The following is a 20,137-nucleotide window of genomic DNA, read 5'->3' as shown; positions in this document are numbered from 1 at the left end:
GGTGACGCCGAGGCCCGGCGGTGCCAGAGCGGCGGACGCGCTGCCTGCGGCCGCAACAGGACCCCGGGCCCTCCGGAGCGTGGTGGCCGCGGAGACTCCGAGCCCCACACCCGGGCTCCCGGGCCGGCGGGGAGGGCAGGGACGAGCAGCTCGAGGCTGGGGGCCCCCGGGCGCGGCCGAGCGCCGCCGGGCGGGAGGCTGGGGGGCCGAGGCCGGGGCCGCGGCCGGGGCCCGGGCCGCGCCTCGGAGCGAGTCGGGGGCCGGGGCCGAGGGGCGGCGGCTCCTCGCGCGGCGCCAGGGGCTCGGGGACCCCGGCAGGGCCCCGGTGGGGCCATGGCCGCCGGGAGCATCACCACGCTGCCCGCCCTGCCGGACGACGGCGGCAGCGGCGCCTTCCCGCCCGGCCACTTCAAGGACCCCAAGCGGCTCTACTGCAAAAACGGGGGCTTCTTCCTGCGCATCCACCCCGACGGCCGAGTGGACGGGGTCCGGGAGAAGAGCGACCCACACAGTGAGTTCTGGCCACCCCCACCTCCGTCTCCTGGGGCTCCACCTCCTCTCCACTCCAGCCCCCCGTTTCCGCCTTCTGGGGTGCGCCCTCCTCTCCACTCCAGCCCCCCATTTCCATCTCTTCCTCCACTCCATTCCAGCCTCCGCGCTCCGACTGCCCTTTACTCAGACCCAGTGGGACTGCGGTTTCTTTCCGCGCGGCCCTTGGTGGTTTCCGGCTCACCGCCCGCCGCCTCATCGCCCGGCTGCGGTGTCGGGTTAGGCGCCCCCCCGGGCTTTGCGGGTGCCAGTTTCCCCGTAAACCGTCCCCTGGGCTCGGAGCCGCAGGGCGCGCGGCCCGCTCCCGTCTGGGCGACAACCTGTCGCGTCCGGAGGCCTGCGGTGAGGAGAGGCGTGTCCCCCGCCCCAGGTCCCGACCTCTTCTCGGAGCACTCGGCAGCCCCGCGGGCGCGGGGGAGGACCGGGGGGACGCGGCCGAGTTAGGCGCTCTTTGCTGGAAGCACGGCTTCCCGAGTCGCGCCCTCAAATGCCCATCCGGCAGGACCCGAGCGGCTGGCACCCAGCGCTCCCCATCCGTTTCTCCCCCACCCTCCCGAATTGCCCAAAAGCTGAAACAGGAAAAAAAAAGGGGGGGAGGGGATTCTGAACAAAATGCGACAGACCTTTGTTTCAACAGTGAGGAAAACTGCAGAAACTTCTCCCTTCCACCTGCGGTGATTCGCTCTGGGACCCTGAGCGGGGCCTCCCCAAAGGGGTAGCGTGTCGCTCGCTTGGGGCCGAGGGGCGCTGGAGACTTTGGACACGGTGCGTGGGGACCTCTGTCCGCCGCCTGCGTTCTGTGGAAACCATCCGTTGGTGGTCACGGAAACACCAAACACCGCCACGGAGTCGCTGGTCCGCCGCGGAGTGCAGGCTGCTCTGGGAGCACCCGAGGGTGCGCCGCAACACACCGCGGAGCCCCGCGCCCCAGTAGCTGACTCCTTAGGGCTCGAGGGGGGCCGAGCGTTCGCACTTGCCGCGAGTCCCCGGGGGGTGCTGGCCGGGGCACACTGTGAGAGCCCCCCCCCCTTCCGCCCCGAGGCAGAGAGGAAGGAGCGTGTGGGGGCTGGGCGGATGGACGTGGCTGCTGGGGTTTGGAGTGAGAGGACCAGGGCCCCAGGATAGTGTAACCGCAGGCGCGGGCCAGACACCTGCGTTGACAGCTGTGCGTTCCAGGCCCTGGCCAGGCATCCGCGTTGGTTAGACCATCGTCCGCACACACCAAGGCTGTGGGCTTGATCTACCGTCAGGACACATACGAAAAACAACCAACGGACGCACAAATGCATACAGTGGAACAACAAATCGATGTTTAGGAAGGTCATGTGTCCGCACCCCTTCCCTCCGGGGTTTCAGGTGGAGGATTTGGGGGCCCATTTACCTGAGAGGAGGGGGGAGCTAAGGCGCTAACTCGGTCCGTCGGGAAGCTGGTGAATGCCACCCGCTCGGGAAGGCGGAAGCCCAGGAAGCCCTGCCACCAAACCTGAGCTGACAAAGGTCAGGGAGCGCGCTTTGGCGGCGGCTGGGTCTTTACAGATGCCAAAGTACCGACAGGCAAAAAAGATGCAGGTCTTCGATGCTACTGTTTTTTTCAGGCCTGCCGTAATTTAAACGCTCTGTCAGCCACTCGCATTACCCAGCCCAACTGAACTGAGCAGGAGGTCCGGGCCGATGCTGCTCGGGTTAGCGCTGGTCCCCGGCTGTCCCCGCTGCTGCACCTCGGCCGCCCGCCCGCTGTGCTGTGCGTTCTGCCTGCTGGGCGGTGCTGGGCGGTGCTGGCCGGGCGGGCGGGCGCGGACCAGCTGCAGGGGCGTCGCAGCCGCTGCACGGTCCTCCAGCGGACCCCGCTCCCCGGCTGGAAGACTGCGGGCTCCCCCAGATGAAGTTTCTGGCGGGCTTCCCCCTCCCCACCTCTTTCCCCCTCAGACACGTTCTGAGTTGCCGACTCAAGTTTTTTCCCTGCGGCCTTGGCTGCCGGGCGTCCGTCAGCAGAGCGCTGTGGGGGCTCCTGACTGAGGGTCGTTCTGAACTTCAGGCCACGTGTCAACCCTCGTAAAAGGATGGTTACCTTTCCTTCCCAGCCGTGGCCACTCCTGTAACCCTGTTATAACTCAGTGGTTCTCAGACGGGGGTGATCTCGCCGCCCAGGGAGTGTTTGGCAGTGCTTGGAGACGTCTGTGGTCATCGCTCCATGAAGGGTGCTGCTGCCATCTCACAGGCGAGGCCGGGGTGCTGGCGCACACCCCACGGTGCACGGGGGACCGCGTTCTGACCCACGTGCCAGCAGCGCCGGGGCTGTGCGGCCCTGCCTGCTCGGTAACCGGCCACAGGCGGGTGGTCAGGGGCCGTGCGGAGTGCCGGGGTCCTCGCCCCGGCTCGGGGGGTGAGCCGGTTGTTCTAGGTCACCTTTCATCGGGCGGGAGCCCGGAAGAATGAATACGCACCTGAAAATGATGAGTTCAGGCCACTCGCGTGCAGCCCAGCTCGGGCTTTAGTGTGAGTCCGTGTAGTTTGCCGGCAGCGGACCGGACCCAGGAGAGACCGGTGGAAAGACAAGTGAGGACGTGCCCCCGCCTTCTCTCGGCCGCGTCCGCACCCCCAGAAGAGACACACTGGCCGGTGCGCACACACGTGACTGCTGGTGGCCGGCAGCCTCCCACTGACCACAGCTCAGGCGTCTAGACCTGCTTGAAACTCCGGAACACCCAGGGCTGGCCGCCCCCCCGGCCGTTCTATCCGGCCGGCCCGAGAGTCGGCGTCGGAGGCCGAATCCGCGGCTGCGAACGCTGTCTTCCCTGGTGGCGCCCGAGCACGGAGCCCTCTCAGAGGAAGAGTGCAGCTTCTGTCGGACGCGAACACGTCATGTGACTTAAACTGTGATGCAGCTCCTTCCCCCAGAGCTGACCCCGAGCACCGGCATTTTGGAGGGGTGCTTTGAAAAACTGCCGAGGTGCGGGGTGCCGGGGAGGTGGCACCGGCACCGAGAGGAAGACTGGGCAGGGGGACAGAGGCGGGCAGGGGACAGAGGCGGCAGGAAGGGCGGCTGGAAGGGGCCCGAACGCAGCGTTTCCTGCTTCTGGGTGCCTGCGGCTCCACGTTCCCATGCACCTGGGTGTTTGCTGGCGTCCTTTCACTCTCGGGGGGGGGGGCCCGTGTGGCTGCCCTTCCTCCTGGTCCTGGGGGAGCCCCCCTTTGCTGCGAGGGTCTAGGTGCCAGCAAGCTGCGGCGCCAGTCTGCTCCCCTGGCACGTGCCACACGCCGGCCGTCCTCTGGCACCCTGGGTGCTCTGGCGGGCCTCTTCCGGACGTGCACGGGGCGTGTGAGGGGAACGCGTCTGCGACGGCAGTGACCCCGGCGAAGGCGTTCGGGGGAGGGGACAGCTGGCCCTCAGCGGCACACGCGGCACAGCGGGGTGAGGCGCAGGAGGAGGGCGGTGTAGCGGTGCATGTGTCCCCCGTGAAGGCAGTGAGGCGCAGGCCTGCCCTCGGCTTCTCCCGGGAGGGGCCTGCCGTTGCGCCCTCCCTGCCTCCAGGCCCAAGGGGAGCTGGGACCAGCGGGGCTGAGGCCCTGCCGCCGCCGCCCCCACCCCTGTGGGCCAGGTCGGATCCGGGGGTCACCCTGGAGGCACCCTGCCCGCAGCCCCGACCGTAACAAACCCCTGGGCTTGCGGCACTCGGGGGGAGTCCAGACCTCCTGGCTCACCGACCTCCTTCTGTCGAAGAGGAGGGTGTCGAGGTTCACCTGCCTGTCTCCTCTGTGACCCTCGGAGCGGGTGCCTCGCCCACCTGGCCCGTCGCCTCTGCCCCTGCCCGCCCCCGGCCTCATCGCTCTGTCCGTTCAGAGCGAGCACCCTCGGGGTCCCCCTGGGTAGGGCCCTCTGCCCCAGGGTGCTGGCAGGGCGAGTCCCCCTCCCTCGCCCACAGGCGGCCTCTGCCGTGTCCCTGGGCTGGTGGACAGAGCGTCTCCCCTTCGCTTCCTTCCCCTAAACGCACCCGCTGGGCGGGTGGCACCGGACTCTGCCCGCTCACCCGCTCGGCTCCTGCCTGCCCGCGGACCCCCTGGTCTGCCTCCGTGAGCTTGGCCTTCACTGTGCCGCCGTTTGTCCGCAGTAAACCAGTGAAGTAAGCCCTCCGTAGCTCACGTGGCGAACATCCCGCAATCAGCGCGGCCGCGGAAGGACAGCGCACGAGTCACAGGCGTCACCACACCTCAGGGGCCGTGGACGAGGAGGCCGCCACGCCCAGTGGCTCCAGCCCGGGAGCAGCGGCGCCCCTGGCGGGCCCCCGCGTGGGTCCGTCGTGTGGCCGCTGTGCGGTGGGACGCCCACAGCGGCGTGTGGCCACGGGCTTATGCATCTTCGCGTTTTGATTTATGGCGGCCAGGGTCTGCGACCTTACTTTGAAAGTAAAGCGTTGCAGACGTGATCATGAAAACAAGAGCCATCTTTCGCACGTTGTGATTGTAAAACCGGCCTTACCCGTGTGCATGTGGATTCTCGGACGTCTCCGTGGGCAGCGTCAGAAAAGGCGGTTTGGGGCCCCACTTGCACTGTGAGGACCGTCCCTCTGCCCGCCCTGCCGGGGGGCGCCCCCCTGCCCCGAGCTCGGCCTCCGGAGACGCCGGCCTGGCAAGGGGCAGACGCAGGCGGTCAGGCCCTCGGGGGACCCTCCCGTCCGTGTTCTGTGCACCCGGCTCTGTTCTGCTCTGTTCCGCGGCCGAGCTCGTCACCCCTGCGCTGCGGGGTCCGGGTGCTGGTCTCGCTCTTGGCTCAGGTGTCGGCAGGGCTCCTCACTCGTAACTCGGGGGGTCTGGGAGACAATCGGGGGCTACAGCTCTCCGTGCGGGGTTTTGCTGGGAACGCGGGGCTGCGTGGCGTCGCCGGGAAGTGCGGCCGTGGCCTCGTGACTTGCCCCCCGCCCCCCGTTGTGTCCTCGAGGTCGGCTGCTGCGCTCTGTCCTGCCCCCCGACTCCCCCCCCCCCCGCCACGCCCCGTGATTCACGGCCGCGGGGACACAGGGACGTGGGAGAGGACCGCACGGTGGCGGGTCCCGGGGACCCTCGCCCCCCGAGCCGTGGACCGGGGTTCTGAGAAGCCGGACCAATCTCTTCTGAGTGCCTCCAGGGTGTTTTCTGGTGCGAGGGAGTTCGGAGGGGCTGACGGACGCAGACGGCCAGTACTCGGTGTTTAATGTCCGTCTCACCGTCCGTCAGTCTTCCCGCTCAGGGCGGCCACCGATCGGGCTGACCGTTGTGTCCCCGGTGCTTGCTCCTCACTCACAGAAACCCGGGGGTGGGGTGTGCTCAAAGGGCCGCCGACTTCCCCGTGTTGACCTCCCCGCCAAACTGCACTATCCCGCAGGGTCCTGGAAGGAAGGGTTCTCAGGTGTCCGAGGTTTCTGGACGTCAGCGCCTGAGGAGGAGGTGTGTGAACGCTGTTAGGTTCCGGGCACAATCACCCAGTCAGAAGGAGTCTTCCTGGTTTAATGTATAAGTAAGCTCTGCATGGATTTAGCATTAAAATTTAGAACTAAACAGCAGCTGACATCAGCCAGGAAGGAAGCGGGTTTTTAAAGAGGGACTTTGTGCGGCGTAGGCCTGAGCTGGCTGGGTCCTGGGAGCGGGCTCCTCTCCGCTCACGACGCTGGCGGCCTCCCGCCGTGTTCGGTGCGGCGGCACAGACGGCGAGACGCGTGGCCCGTCTCAGGGAAGGGGTTTCGTGCAGCACGGTGTGTCTGCGGAATGCCTGGGCATCTGCCAGGCCGCCTGTTAGCCTTAACGCTTGGGGGTCTTGACGCTTGGGGGCACTTTAGGGAACGGGGAGTCACTTTCCGGGACAGTTTGAAACTCCCCCGAGGAACTGTGTCCTGTCCGGAACCGGGAGAGTTCGGTCGCGCCCCAGGTGACGGGGAGTTCCCCCAGGGAGCCCGCGCCGTCCGTCCGTCCGTCCGTTGGTTCTCGGTGGGCCGTCTCCCGGGGTCCTGCGCTCTCCCCTTCGGGCGCGTCCGCTTGTCTCTCGTTCGCTCCGGACGTTGCGTCCACCGTTCCCGGCCCCGCGTCACGTGGCCGCATCCAGTTCGTCCCCCGCGTTCTGACATTGGGCGCAAGGATGATTTCACTGCGCATCGCCTGCCGCTGTCGTCTTCCGGAGACTTCCCTGGCCCTCTTGCACCCCGTCCAGCTGTCTTCTCCTGGTCTCTCCGTCTTTTGGCGTCCGGCTTTCCCACCCCCATGGCTCCGGCCCCGGCCTCTCCCCTCCCTCCGTCTGCAGACCCTGCCCCTCCGGCAGGTCCGCCCTGGCCTCCGCCCCCGCCTCCCTTCTGGGTCCGTCCCGAGTCTCCCACCGCTGGGGGGACCGACACACCGTCGCCCCCTCAGCCCCACACGCACAAAGCAGCACCGAGCGTCACGCCCGCCGACGTGCACGCTTCCTGCAGATTTCTGTGGGCAGTGGAACTCCTCTCCCAGCCCCCAGACCTCCCAGCGCGGCCGGCGCCCGCCCTGCCTCCGTGACCTCCCTTTGCCCTGCCTGCGGAGTCCCTGCCCTTTCCGCGCCGAGCGCGAGACCCTGCGTGGCCCACCTGCCCCATCCCGTCCCCACCTGTGCACCGCCTCCCCCCCCCCCCGCCCCCGGCCACGCTTCCTGCGCCTGCGCTTCGGCCCCAGCGTCCGACCTTCAGAACCAGCTTCAGAACCATCGCTGTGACGATGCCTGGCCTGTCCTCGTGTGGCCCCGCGTTCTGGCAAAGCCCTGGTTCTGGTCAGGACTCCTCCCCCGGCTGTGTTTTCCTGAAGAAGTGTTTCGGAGCTGGCTCCAGAGTCTTCTCCCGGGGACGCCCTGCTTAGGCTCCCCGGGGAGAGCCCACTGTCCGCCCCTGCCTTTCCCAGAGTCCTCGGCGCCTGTCCGCCCTCAGCACCTAACGCGTCTGTGGTCCCGCCCCTGGGGACAGTGGACAAGGGCCGGGTCCGAATTTTTGTGCCTGTCCTCGGACTCAGTGGCCACCCGAAGACGGTCTCAGTCCCACGTGCACCCTAGAAAGGAGCCGGTACCCCAGCCTCCTTGCCCCCTCAGCCTTTAGCCAGAGCGGTTCCTCCGCCTCCCGAGTCCGCTCCCCCTCGGCCCCCGCCGGCCCCGGAGCTGCCCGGGCCCACTCCCACCCCACCGCCAGCCAGTCCTTCCGCGCGCCGTCTGCAGGGGGTCTCGGAGAGCGTGGCGGGGTGTCATTGCTCGTCCCGGTATTGGACTGAGATGATTGGTTGGTAAGGACCTTTTTAAATGGAAATTCAAACACCATCACCTCGCCACCCGCTCCCTTTCTGCTCCGAGATGAAGCGACTTTTCGCGGGGGCCCCGGGGCTGTGTCGCAGGGTGAAGGGCCCGGTGGCAGCCCGAGAGGGGCTTCCGATGGACCTCCGGGTGTCCCGGGCGCCGCAGCCGGGGGCGACGCGCGTGAGCACCTCAGTGGGGGGCCTGCAGGGTGGACATGTGGACCGTGGCCTCACGGTAGCTCTTTCTGCCGACCCCTTGAGGCGGCAAAGCTGAAACTTCATCATCTGTTAGGATTGCTTTTTTATTGTGGAAAGTTTTCCTGTCGGCTACTGAATGACACCCACGCTTCTAGCCGGCCCCGGGACGGGCGGCGATGCTCTCACTCAGCGATGACGACGCAAGAATTAGCACTCGGATCGGTAAATCTCTCTCCCCAGTCTGAACCCGTGAATCATTTGGCAAATGGGGATGAAGGGCTGTCTGGGACCATTGTTCGTGTCCTCTTGGCGACCAGAAACGGCACAGATCACTTCATCCCAAAGTTCACTCGGACTTACGAGCCAGCCGGCATTCATGACAACAATCTGAAAACTCGTAAAAGGACAGGAGCCGTGCGGCGACAGAGTGAGTCAGGGCCTTTGTGATGTGATGTCTGCGAGGGTGGGTGGGAGAGATCGCCCGGCGACGGCCCCCTGGGCTGAATCATTCTGCAAACGGAAAACAGTTCGTAGGTGTGTAGGTGGCCGCTGCCGCCCGAGGAGCGGAAGAAAGGGGCAGAGGCCGACCGTGCCTCCGTTCAGAGATGTGTCCCTGGCCGAACAGTCTGTGCCTCCGTGAGAAGCGACGCTGATCTCTCTGCTGCCCGATAGTATGTGTCGTTCACCCGAACCCTGCTGTGTGTCTTCGTTATATGGGAGTGATTTGATTGATTGTCGTACTTTCTTGCCTGAGATTTTTTTTTTCTCCCATGTCATTTGACCTTTCTCCTCGCAGCTAATTCTAGCCTTGGCTGGCTGGCAGACGGTGTGTGTGTGCGTGTGTGTGTGTGTGTGTGTGTGATGGGGCGTGGCATTTGCTCGCTGGCTGACGGCTGCTTGAATTGGATGGGCCACCGGAGAGGAAGGTCCCTTTCCTCCTGGAAATTCTGACTCTGGCTTCCTGTAACCTTGCACTTGGCGAAGCCAGCGCCCCCGTGTTACTCTTCACCGCGTCAGAAACACACCCTCGGAGAGCCTTTCTCTGAATTTAACCTTTAAAGATAGGGCTTAATCTTTAAATACAGAATAAACCCTTAAATACAGGATTAACCTTACTTCCTCACGTTCTGCGGGGTAAGACATTGGTCAAAAAAAAATCGCACGTGGAAAGAGGAATATTCTACTTTGCGAGTGTTTGCAAGTCTGGCCGCGCTTCGGTGCTCACAGTTCTGCATCTCTCTAGCCGGAGCGACTCCGGGGCGGGGATGGGGTGCAGGGGCACCGGGCAGGCGGTCCTGTTGGCCGGGGTCCTGGAGGACACGGACCCCTGCAGTCAGTGCACCCAGTGTCCGCCCGCCCCCAACGGGCGTGTCCCCGCGCGGCCGTGAGCCCGCGGGTGTGCGTGTCCTCCCGAGACGGCCGCTCCGTGTCCTCTGGACAGATGGCCGGAAGCGTGGCCGCCGCATCGCGTGGCAGCTTTATCCTCGGTTTTCCGAGGAGCCTCCTGAGCAGCCACGCGGTCCTTCATTAGCTTCTGCCTCCTGGTTCTGTTCCTGGGTGGGTTTTGCTTTGTCGGGATTTCTGGAAACGAGGACGGTGGTCCTGTCCCGGAAGAAGGGACATCCCTAGACCAGACGCACACACACAGACGACCCCCCACCCCCGACGGCAGTGCTGCCCACGTCTGTGCGTGCGGAGACGTGTCAGCCGCGACTGCCCGTGGCCCCGGGAAGGGCCCCCGCTGCCTGTCCCCCCCGGCCCTGCCCGCTGCCCTGTGCTGCGCGGCGGCCTGTTCTCCTCACCGCAGAGCGGTGCCGGGGCTCAGCGCCAGGCGCCGGACCCGCCCGAAGAGGGGCGTGAGGCTGTGCCTGACAACGTGGACGGGCCGACTGTGTTTTCTGAGCCGCCCTCTGCCCTGCGATCGGAAGTCCCCGACGCTCCTGTCAAAGCTCCGCCCTCGGTCCCTGCACAGGAGGAGCGTTGCTCGGGGCAGCGGCGCCAGCAGGGCCAGGGGCACGTCTGCGGTGGGCGGGCTGCCCAGCCTCCTGCCTGACGGGGCCTGGTGACGCAAGGAAGGGTGGTGGCCAGCAGATGCCAGCCCACCTCCCGGATCCGTGGTGGGCACTGCCGGGAGGGGGCTGGGCTCTGGGGTGTGGGTTTGGGGGCCACACACTGCGGGTGACCCGGACCTGCATCCCGGACGCCCGGGTCTCCTGGCGGGGCCTCTGTGTTGGCCTCTCTGTCCTCAGGGACGAGGTGCCCCCACTGGGAAGCCCCAGCCCGTGCCAGAGTGCCACCCAATGCACCGGTGTCAACGTGCCAGTTGGTAGCAAAACAGCACCAAACGCCAGATCGCTGGTGACAGTTGCTGTAGAAAACAGACGACTGTGCTGCACGGCGTGGTGAGCTCAGCGTGGCTAGCACGGCGTGAGGGGACTGTGGTTAAGTTCGGGGACATCGAGGGACCTTACATCTGTGTGATCAGTCTTTCCCTGGAGGCGGGAGGGGGGGAGGGAGGGCGGCCTTGGCCAGGCAGCCTGTGGAGCGTGGGGTCGGCTCTGTGGCTGCTGTGCGGAGAGGAGAGGGACCCGGGGACGGCCTGCCCGAGCAGTGGGGGGGACCCCACCCCCCTGGGAGCCCCTGTTTGGCTGGCCGTGTCCTCCCCGGGGTCTGGCCAGCAGAGTGTGTGCGTGCGCGTAGAGGCAGGTGGCCCCAGGGGCTCGGCTTGTGCAGCCCCGGAGGGAAAGCAGGAGACGGGAGGGGAGGGAGGGCGGCCCTGAGTGCAGGCCGAGAAGGACGCGAGGCCCCCAAGGCTCAGGACTGGTGGGGGACGGCGGGGTCTGCGTCCAGCGGCACCTGAGGCTGTGGAGCCCGCAGAGGGGCGGGCGGGTGCGTCTGGGTGGCGCTCGCGGTGACCAGCCCTGGAGGGTGACTCGGCCACGGGGGCACGCAGGCCGTGGGCTGGGTCACACAAGGACCTCTGAGGCCCGGCTGCTGGTGGGCCTGCCGCCCGAACAGGGCGTCTTCGAAGATGCTGACAGGGGCATCGGGTGCCGGACCCCGAGGTTTTCAGCGAGTGGCGGTGACCCGTCCATGGGTGGCGCCAGCGAGGAGGAAGGGCGGGGTCGGACCCTGAAGGAGGAAAGACCTCAGTCTGGTGGCGGGAGAGCGGTCGTCTGGGGGCCGTTTGGAGGCCAGACGGAGGCTTCACGCGTCCAGCGAGGCGAGGCCTGACCCCAGCGCGGTGGCAGTGACCCATGGTGACCAGCAGCCCGTAGCACCCGGCTGGCTGTCCGGTGGGAGGATGAGACCGCACATTGGCTGGTGTTTTCACGCGCCCCCTGCCCTCCCCCGCCCGCGGCATCCACGCGGCACCCGCTGCTCGGAGCCCGGCGCGGTGTTAGCGTTCGTTCCCTGGGAGGGTGCCGCGGGAGGGAGTGACAGTGTGACACGCTTCGCACGTGTCTGTGCGGTTCGGCGCCCGGGCAGAGGGCAGGGTGAGGACGGCTGGTGGGCAGCCCCGGGTCCCGAGGTGACCGGGGCAGAGCAGGTTGCCAGCCTGGGGCTGTGCCCCCCAGCCTTCACCCGAACGGTCTGGGCCGGGTGGTTCCTAAGAGCCAAACCCTCAGGACACTTGCGTCTGGTTCTGCTGGAGGGCCCAGGAGGGAGTTTGGGGACCGGCCGATACTGTCCCCACAAGTAGGCGGGGCCCTGGGAGGAGAGCCTGTGCCCAGAAGGGCAGGTGCCTGCACCGGGCCTCGCGGCCCCGGAGGTGGCCGGGTGATCCTGAGGCCTGGGCGCGGCGGCCGGACCCCCTCAGCCGGAGGGGCCCCGGGCGTGGCTCTCGGAGACGCGGCCGGACCCTGGGGTGAGGGGACCCACCAGCTTCCCGGAGAGGGCTGCGGGCATGTCCATCCCTGGACCTCGTGGAATCCCCGTGCTCTGCCCTGGCGCTCCTCCGGCGGGGCTGTGCTCACGGCTCCGTCGTCCACACGCGTGCGGGCGAGGCCGGCCTGGGCTGACGGCTCGCCTGTGCCTCTCCAGCGGTAGGATCTTGGGTGAGCTCCTTCGTTTCTGGAAGTGCCGGTTCCCCGGTCACGGCTGCTGTGTCCGAGGCGGCAAGAGTGTCCGCGGCGGCGTGAGTGTGCACACAGATTGCTGCAGGCGGGGCACCGGGCACAGGGCTGCCAGGCAGGCCTTCAGTGGCTGTGAGCTGCGCCCGCCGTGTGTCTCGCCCGTCCTCCAGGGCTCCGGTGCTGTCACGTAACGAGCATGTCGCATGTGATGGCCCGTCCTGGCCACGTGGTGGTTCCTGGTGATTGCACGGGTGGACGGGTCCCGCTGCCTGGTCCTTCAGCCGGCAGTCTGGGGCTTCTCATGCAGCTGTAGACAAATAGCACCGGAGACAGGAAGGTCCAGAGTGTCCGCCCCCCAGCCGGGGGCGCTGGGGCCGGAGAAGCTCCTTCCCCGCGTGGTCTCTGCGTGAGACCAGCGTGGGCCCCTTTCCCGAGGGACTGGGCTCAGGAGCAGAGGCCGCTGGAGCGCAGGCTCCGGCATCGAAGCGCGTTCACTCCGTGTTTGCTGAACGCCCCGCGGATGGGCCTCAGGCCGCGCACCGGGACCAGAGTCAGTGTGGGAGGGGCTCCACCAGGACGTGTCCGGAGGTGCGGCTCCCTGGGGCCGCCAGAGTCAGCCTCGGCCACAGCCAGGTTCCCGGCCCCTGCGGCCTGGAAAGCGCCTTCGCGTGGGCACTGCTCCGGGGGCTCGAGGGTGCATCCACCAGCTGCACTTGCGGCCAGATAAGCAGTTCAGCGCTCTCCTCGGGGAGCTGGTGCCGGCCGTCAAATCGGATGTTGTCCTTTGACCAGCTCTCTCCCCAGATGACCCCCAGCAGTTTTCATGCTTCTACCTGGGAAATGTAAACACAGCTCGTCTCCCCTTTCTCCTTCTCCTTCTTCTATTTAGCTGTGGGGTGTCACCCACCCTCCAGAGCTGGAGCAGGGGGAGGGGAGGCACCTGACGACCGAGTCTCAGTCCATCTGCACTGCAGATGTCTTAGACCACACATGGAGGGGGTGGGCCGGGAAGATGTAAAGTGCACGGGGCTCCGAGGGGGGTCAGAGATCCGGCCCCTTTAGCAGAATCCCTTCCTTCAAAAAATCTCGGCCTGCCTCTCGCTCACCGCGCCGCCCCTGGCTGGGCTTTGGCGCACGGCCACCCAGTCAGTCTGGCCTCACCGTTATCGGGGCGGCCAGGCCGGGCACGCGGGAGGCGCCTCCCAAGTGTTCGCTGGCTGAAGAACAGAAGCAGAGCTTGAGTTAAAGTTGAACTTCTTTCTATAAACTAAAATAGACAACATGGACGGAGTCGGATAAAAGGATGAGCGTGCTGACGTATTAAAGGGGGAGAGATGCAGGGCGCAGCCCGTGCCATAGCCTCAGGGTTAAAGACACATATTTATGGAGCACTCGGACGTGAGTGGGCAGAGCGGAGGCTTAGCTAAGTAGTCCCGCCGCGGGCCGGGGGACCGCCGCAGGGCGCGTGGGGGACGTGGGGAGGAGAGCTGTCGTACTTCTTTCTAGGTGTGTGCGTCTTTTGGACCAGGTCCAGTGTTACAACAGGACAGTGACAGACGCCCTTCCCGTCCCTCTGGGGACACGGCAGTTACACCGACGGCCGCGGAGGCCTTGTCTCGGGAAGGCCTTGTCTCCGATGGCACATCCCCCCTTCCCGGGCGTGCTGTCAATGCCGCTCCTTTCCATCCCAGAGGACAGCCTCTCCGCAAGGCCAGCGAGGGCGGTCACCCTCAGCCGCCGATCGGGGCACCCTGTAAGGAGAGGGCGGGCAGGCGGGCAGGTCTGAGGCATCGCCCAGCCCACCAGCCCCCAGCCCCAGGGCCGAGTGCCCTCTTGCAAAGAGCTCAGCGCGCCGTGGCCCTCGCAGCCTCATTAACTTGGACTTCACGGCCGGCAGCTGCGTTCTGGGGCTGGCGCTGCGCCCTCGCCTCCCTGAGGCCCCGTGTTGTCCCCCTGGGCTCTCAGCAGAGCCGGGCAGGGTGCCTGCTTCTCCCTGGCAACTGGGAGGCGGGGGGAGCCGGTTCCAGCCTTCCAAGCCCAGCCGGCCCTGGCGTGCAGGGTGCCGGGAGAACTTTCCCTGGGAGGGCCTCCTCCGACGCCTTGGAGAGGGGCCTGGAGCTCCTGGCTGCAGCCGGGGTTTTCCGGAGGAGCAGAGGCTGCAGCAGCACCCGTCACTGACGGAGGGACGTGCAGCCCGGCTGTTTTCATCAGACCCCAGTAAAAACCACCCTGGCCTCAGGCCGGCTTGGAAAGGTGTTTTCCTGACGGTTTTCCCTCTTCCCAGTCAGCTCCAGTGAGCGTGGGAGAGCACTGCTCCCCGGCCGCCGCACTCGGGGCTGCCCCCGCCCCCGCCCCTCCCCAGGCCGTGCCCTGCCGCCCAGCCCCCACTTCCCCCTGCACACACTTGCTGCTCTGTTTTCGGTGCTGGAGCCGCCTGAACTGTGAGATTTTTGTCGACGAATGTGGACTTCTCAGCCCAGAGGGAGGTGCCGGGAACACAGACAGCCCGGCGTGGTGTTGGCATCCACCCCCCCGGGGCGCGGCGCACGGCCAGCTACCCTGGTTGCGTTATCTCCGCGGGGCAGCGCACTTGAGCGAGAACGCAGGCTCTCGCAATCGTCCAAGAAGCGTTTGGAAAGCACAGAGGGAATCGCCGCCAAGAAGAGGCCGGAGGGAGGACGTGCCCCGTGGCCCGGGCATGTCGGGTGCCTGCTGGGGGCGGCTGCGGTGGTGCCGGTTCGTCTTGAGCAGCATCTGACTTCGGGGTGCTCTGGCCAGGTCCACAGTCAGAATCTGCCAGATTTCCCTCGCTGTGTGTGCATGTGCGCACGTGTGAGTGAGTGTGTCTTGGGGTGTAAGCTCCGACCGGGCTGCCTCTGAGCGGCGGTGGCCCTGTGAGCTGGGACTTGCGGGGGGGCCGTTGAGCATGGGGCCCCCCACCCCCCGCCCCTCTGAGGCCTGTCCCCAAGTGGCTCCGCACTGCGTGTTCTGGGCACGGAACCCGCGGTCCTCAGAGCTGGTTACCCCCCTTTTACTACAGGGGTTTCCACGGTCGCTTCAGTGCTGAGGTCCGCTTACTTGGGGGTAGACCAAAGGGGTGGGTAAGGAAGCTTCGAGAACGGGTTTGTATACAGAACAAAGATGCAGAAAGCTCCGCTGTTCTGTGGTAGAAGCGTTTCTCAGCTGCTAGCCGGTGCCAACCCCGACGAAGGTCAGGCTCCGGCCGTGTGATCGCCGTTGGGACACGACCGCCTCCCGGGCCTGCCTGCCGCGGGGCTCCCCTGGCGCTCCCGCCGCCAGGCCCCGGATGCGCGAGCTGTCCCGTGCGCGGCACAGGCTCCTGCCCCTGGGCCGGGGAGCCTGCTCCTTCGGCAAACACTGTAGGAAGCACAGGGAAGTGTGCGGTGGTCACGCGGTACCAGAACGGGTCTTGGGGTTGTTTGCTATGAAAACCACGGCCCTCTGTGGACATGCAGCCACCGAGACACGAGAAATCTGTTGCTTGTGCATAACTTCTTCCTGCCACCGGATTCTGTGACGTGGCAGCAGACAGGCAGCCACAGTGATGCTTGCAACTTCTGGCCCAGATGGAGGCGCAGGTAGGCACGCCTCACTGCCTCACACAACCGGAAGAAGGATGACAACCAATTGAAAAACGAGAAACAACCGGAACTGCCAGAAAATCAAAGTGTGTGGAAGTCCGACAACCAGGGAGTTAAAGAAGAAGCGTCATACAGGCCGTTAGGAGGGGCAGAGGTGGGCCGCTGGGGCGGAGAGGTCATGCGGCAAGGTGGCGGCTGGGGAACCTGGGTGGGCGAGGCAGGGGCTGGCGGACCAGGCGGTCCCACATTCACCTGTGGGTGAAGAGCGAGGAGCAACTGGGGAGTGGGACGGACCGCACAGCACAGGGCTCCGGCGGTGGACAACCAAAGCCTCAAAACCTCCGGCTGCACAGACCTATGGGGGTTGCGAGGGCGGGAGACACTCCCGGTCTCAGAGGAGAGTCCGCTGGAGGGCACACGGGGTTCCAGAACGCACGCAAGCCCACCCACCTGGGAATGGGCAGCACCTGGAAGGGCACCGTTCACCTGTGGGAAGCGGGGGAAGTGACTGGAAGCGGGACGAGAGCCGAGCCAGCAGCACCGGCCCCTCTCCGGCCCCTCCCCCACACACAGCGCCACAGTGCGGTGAAGTGGGTTGCCCTGCCCTGGAGAGTGCCTAAGGCTGTGTCCCTTACAATGTAACAGGTGCACTGAGACAAAAGAATGTGGCCCAAATGAATGAGCCGATCGAAACTCTAGGAAAAGAAGTAAGCAATGAGGAGACAGCCAATCTATCAGATGCAGAGTTCAAACCACTGGGTATCAAGATGCTCGAAGAAATGGTTGAGTATGGCCACAAAATAAAGGAAGAAGTGAAGGCTATACAGAATGAAATAAAGAAAAATATACAGGAAACCAACAGTGAAGGAAAGAAAACTGGGACTCAAATCAACCATTTGGAACAAAGGGAAGAAATAAACATTCAACTGGAATAGAATGAAGAAACAAGAATTCAAAAAAAAAAATGAGAAGAGGCTTAGGAACCTCTGGGATAACTTTAAAGATTCCAACATCCAAATCATAGGGGTGTCAGAAGGAGAAGAGGAAGAGCAAGAAATTGGAAACTTATTTGAAAAAATGATGGAAGAAAACTTCCCCAGTTTGGCGAAGGAAATAGACATACCAGTCCAGGAAGCTCAGAGAGTCCCAGAGAAGTTGGACCTAAAGAGGAACACACCAAGACACATAATTAAATTACCCAAGATTAAAGATAAGGAGAGAATCTTAAAAGCAGCCAGAGCAAAGGAGACAGTTACCTTCAAAGGAGTTCCCATCAGAGTATCAGCTGATTTCTCAAAAGAGACCTTTCAGACAAGAAGGGGATGGAAGGAAGTATTCCAAGTCATGAAAGGCAAGGACCTACATCCCAGATTGCTCTATCCGGCAAAGCTTTCATTCAGAATGCAAGGGCAGATCAAGTGTTTCCCAGATAAGGTCAAGTTAAAGGAGCTCATCATCACTAAGCCCTAACATTATGAAATGTTAAAGGGATTTATCTAAGAAAAAGAAGATCAAAACTATGAACAGTAAAATGACAACAAACTCACAACTATTAAAAACTGAAACATAAAAAAAAACAAAAGCAAACTAAGCAAACAACTAGAAGAGGAACAGAATCACAGAAATGGAGATCCCATGGAGGGTTATCAGCATCGAGGGGGGTATAATAGGGGAAAAGGTATAGGGAAAAGGTAGCATAAATGGTCGGTAGAAAATAGACAGGGGGAGGTTGAGAATAGTACAGGAAATGTAGAGGCCAAAAAGTTTATATGCATGACCCAAGGACATGAACTAAGGGAGGGAATGATGGTGGGAGGGGTGTTGCAGGGCAGAGGGGAATAAAAGGGAGAAAAACAACTGTGATAGCATAATCAATAAAATATGTTAAAAACAAACAAACAAGGTCCCAAACAGTCTTCCCTTGTTTCTTGCAATCAGTCTGATTTAATTAGCCAATGCCAAAATAGAAGTCAAAGCCACGGCCATTCATAAACAAGAGCCGTGTTATCAGGAGGATCAGGAGTCATCTGCTGCCCCCAGGACTCGGGCCTGATGCACTTGACCGGCAGCCCAGCCCGCCCAAACATGCATTTTGAACTTGAAGCATGAAGTCCAGAAGAGGAGATAGTGGAGGGAGTTGATCTTTCTAGGTTCCTATGGATGGGGATTGCTTGCAAAATCTCTGTCTTTGGCATAGGTCAGCTGTAACTCTTCTGGTTTTTTTAATTGCAGAAATTAAATGGTGTGGCTTAGAAGTGTAATGATGATGGCATGTAATTTGGCATTTAGGACGTATTATATTACATCTATTTATATTTAAATCATTTTAAACATTTTGTCATCATTGGCAGTCTTGGGTCCCGTAACAAAAACAATTTCTATTTTGAGTGTACGGGGACTGACGCACAGAAGAATGAATGGACTCGGAAGGCCGTGTCCTGAGTGAGTAGTAGTGAAGGAATTTGAGGATTGTTACGGTCCCTCCCCACCTCCTTCTTCCTTCTTCCTATTATTCCTTCTTTCCTGTTTTAACCTTCTTTGCAAACTGAGGAATTGCAAGGATTTTAGTGAAATATCTGTGTGTCTAATGTTCTTATCCATAAACTTCAGCCAGTTTGGCTGTGACGAGAATGGAATCCGGATTTTGGGTTCTTGGATGAGAAGCAAAGGCAGTAATAAAAAGTGAAAGTTTGATGAGAAGGACTGGAAGATTGTTAGTCATATTTGTGTTTTGTTCACAAAAGGGAAAAAAAAGGGATAGATAAGCTTAGGGTTCCTGATGTGTGGTAATTATTTGACCATTTCCTGCAGTGGTTCATAGACATAGATGGAAATTAAAGTTTTTCATTTCAGCAAATGTGTTTCTTGTGTGACCTGGGCCCCTTAGTCAGCCTCTGCATTCGGGAGTTTTCCGTGCCTGGTCCACCGTTAAAGTGAACGATCCCCAAGAGAAGGAAAGAATCCCACGGGTTATGCCTTGGAAGTTTGTTATCGGTTACTTGGGAATTTCATTTCCAAGGAGACTCTTAAACCCAACTCAGTTATTTATTTTTACTTAAAAACGTAGTTCCACTGGAAAGCGAACACACTCAGTTTTAAATGGAAAAGCCGTTTTGAATGAGGAAGTGAAAAATTAAAGTATGTACAGTGTTCTGAGAGGAGATAGGAGTGTTTTCCATCAGTAGACCGACCGACTGATGGGGTGAACTGTGAAATGGAACATTGGACAACCGCCTTCCCATTACCTTCGGGCACTAACTTGAGGGGTTCTCTTTACTGTGGCTTGAGAAATAACATTAATGCTGGCCCAGGTAATGCACACCACACCGTTGTCATGGAGACGCTGAGGCTGTTGGTCACGCTTGTATTTCTAGCTCCTGAAGTAGTCCTTGACACATGAGGGGCAACTGATACCATCTTGTTGAATGAATAAATGATAAACGCAGGATAATAGGCTAAGAAATTGCATGCGGCCTGCATTTTCTTTGTGTTAAGTATACCATTTAGTTTATTTCTCTTGAGAATGGAGAAACTCCATGTATTTGCTGTAGGTAAGGAATCATCAGCCTTGCTACAGGAAGAGTTCTTGCAGCACAAACGACACGTTTTTAAAGGAAGCCCCGGCCGTGTCATGCAGGTCATACCTGCCGTTTCCTAGATACCCTCATGGCCTTGATCCAGTGCAAGGTCCCCTAACAAATAACATGATTTCTCGGCTCTCCAAGCAGAGCGATAGAAAAGAAGCATGTGGAGTGGAGGGCCTGCATGTCTGATGATCACTGTCTGCTAAGACTTTCGTAGATGGCGTGCGATCTGATCTCAAACTCTCTCCGTCGCCGTGTGCGATGGCGATTACTTCCCATAGTGCAGGCGACGACGTGCGCTCAGCGAGGAGAGGGCAGAGCCCGGCTTTGAGTCCAGGTCTGCCCGATGCCGAAATCCTCGCCGCTGGCCCCATGCGGTTTCCTTCAGTCCAGCTTCCTGAAGGGGCTGTTTGCACTGGCCGTTCCCAGATTCTCACTGCGGGTGAGCCCGGTGGACGCCTCCCAGCCCGGCGCCGCCTGGCCTCCTGCGCGCCGCCTGGCACCCTAGGGCTCTCTGAGGGTCCACCTGAGGGTCTCTCATCACTTGGTTTCCCCTCTGCCCTGCTTTTCTGCCTCTGACTGCTTTTGGGGGGTTCATTACATTTGTAGATGTGACCTTGTGCCTATATTGAGTCTTCCTGTTTGGAAGCATGCAAAGCTCCCCTTTTACATCTTATTAAACTACATTTTCATGACTTTCTCCGTAGAAGTACCTTTAGTTATTATCCCCAGTGGTTTCTTTTTAAAATGTAATCACACGTCGTAACCATTGCTTGTGGGTTTCGGAAATTCCATGGACGTTAATACACAGGATGGGGCAAAAGTATGTTTGCAGTTGTGAGTGCATGAAACAGAGTTTATT

At 62.1% G+C, this 20,137-nt stretch overlaps 1 protein-coding gene across 1 annotated transcript in view; it reads left to right on the top strand.

Annotated features, from left to right (window-relative positions):
• The window catches only part of FGF2 (fibroblast growth factor 2), a gene marked incomplete at its 5' end in the record, with an annotated part of 35,573 nt that continues 15,436 nt past the window's right edge, over positions 1–20,137 (top strand). The window contains one exon of the mRNA XM_045830804.1: positions 1–511. Within this exon, the coding sequence (XP_045686760.1) occupies positions 1–511 (511 nt within the window). The remainder of the gene's footprint in view (positions 512–20,137) is intronic.

Source organism: Phyllostomus hastatus, unplaced genomic scaffold (assembly GCF_019186645.2).
Source record: "Phyllostomus hastatus isolate PE091 unplaced genomic scaffold, TTU_PhHast_1.1 phas_contig_159, whole genome shotgun sequence".
Taxonomy (NCBI): Eukaryota; Metazoa; Chordata; class Mammalia; order Chiroptera; family Phyllostomidae; genus Phyllostomus; species Phyllostomus hastatus.
The sequence above is the reverse complement of the archived record's forward strand: the minus strand, read 5'-3'. Positions and strand labels throughout refer to the sequence as shown.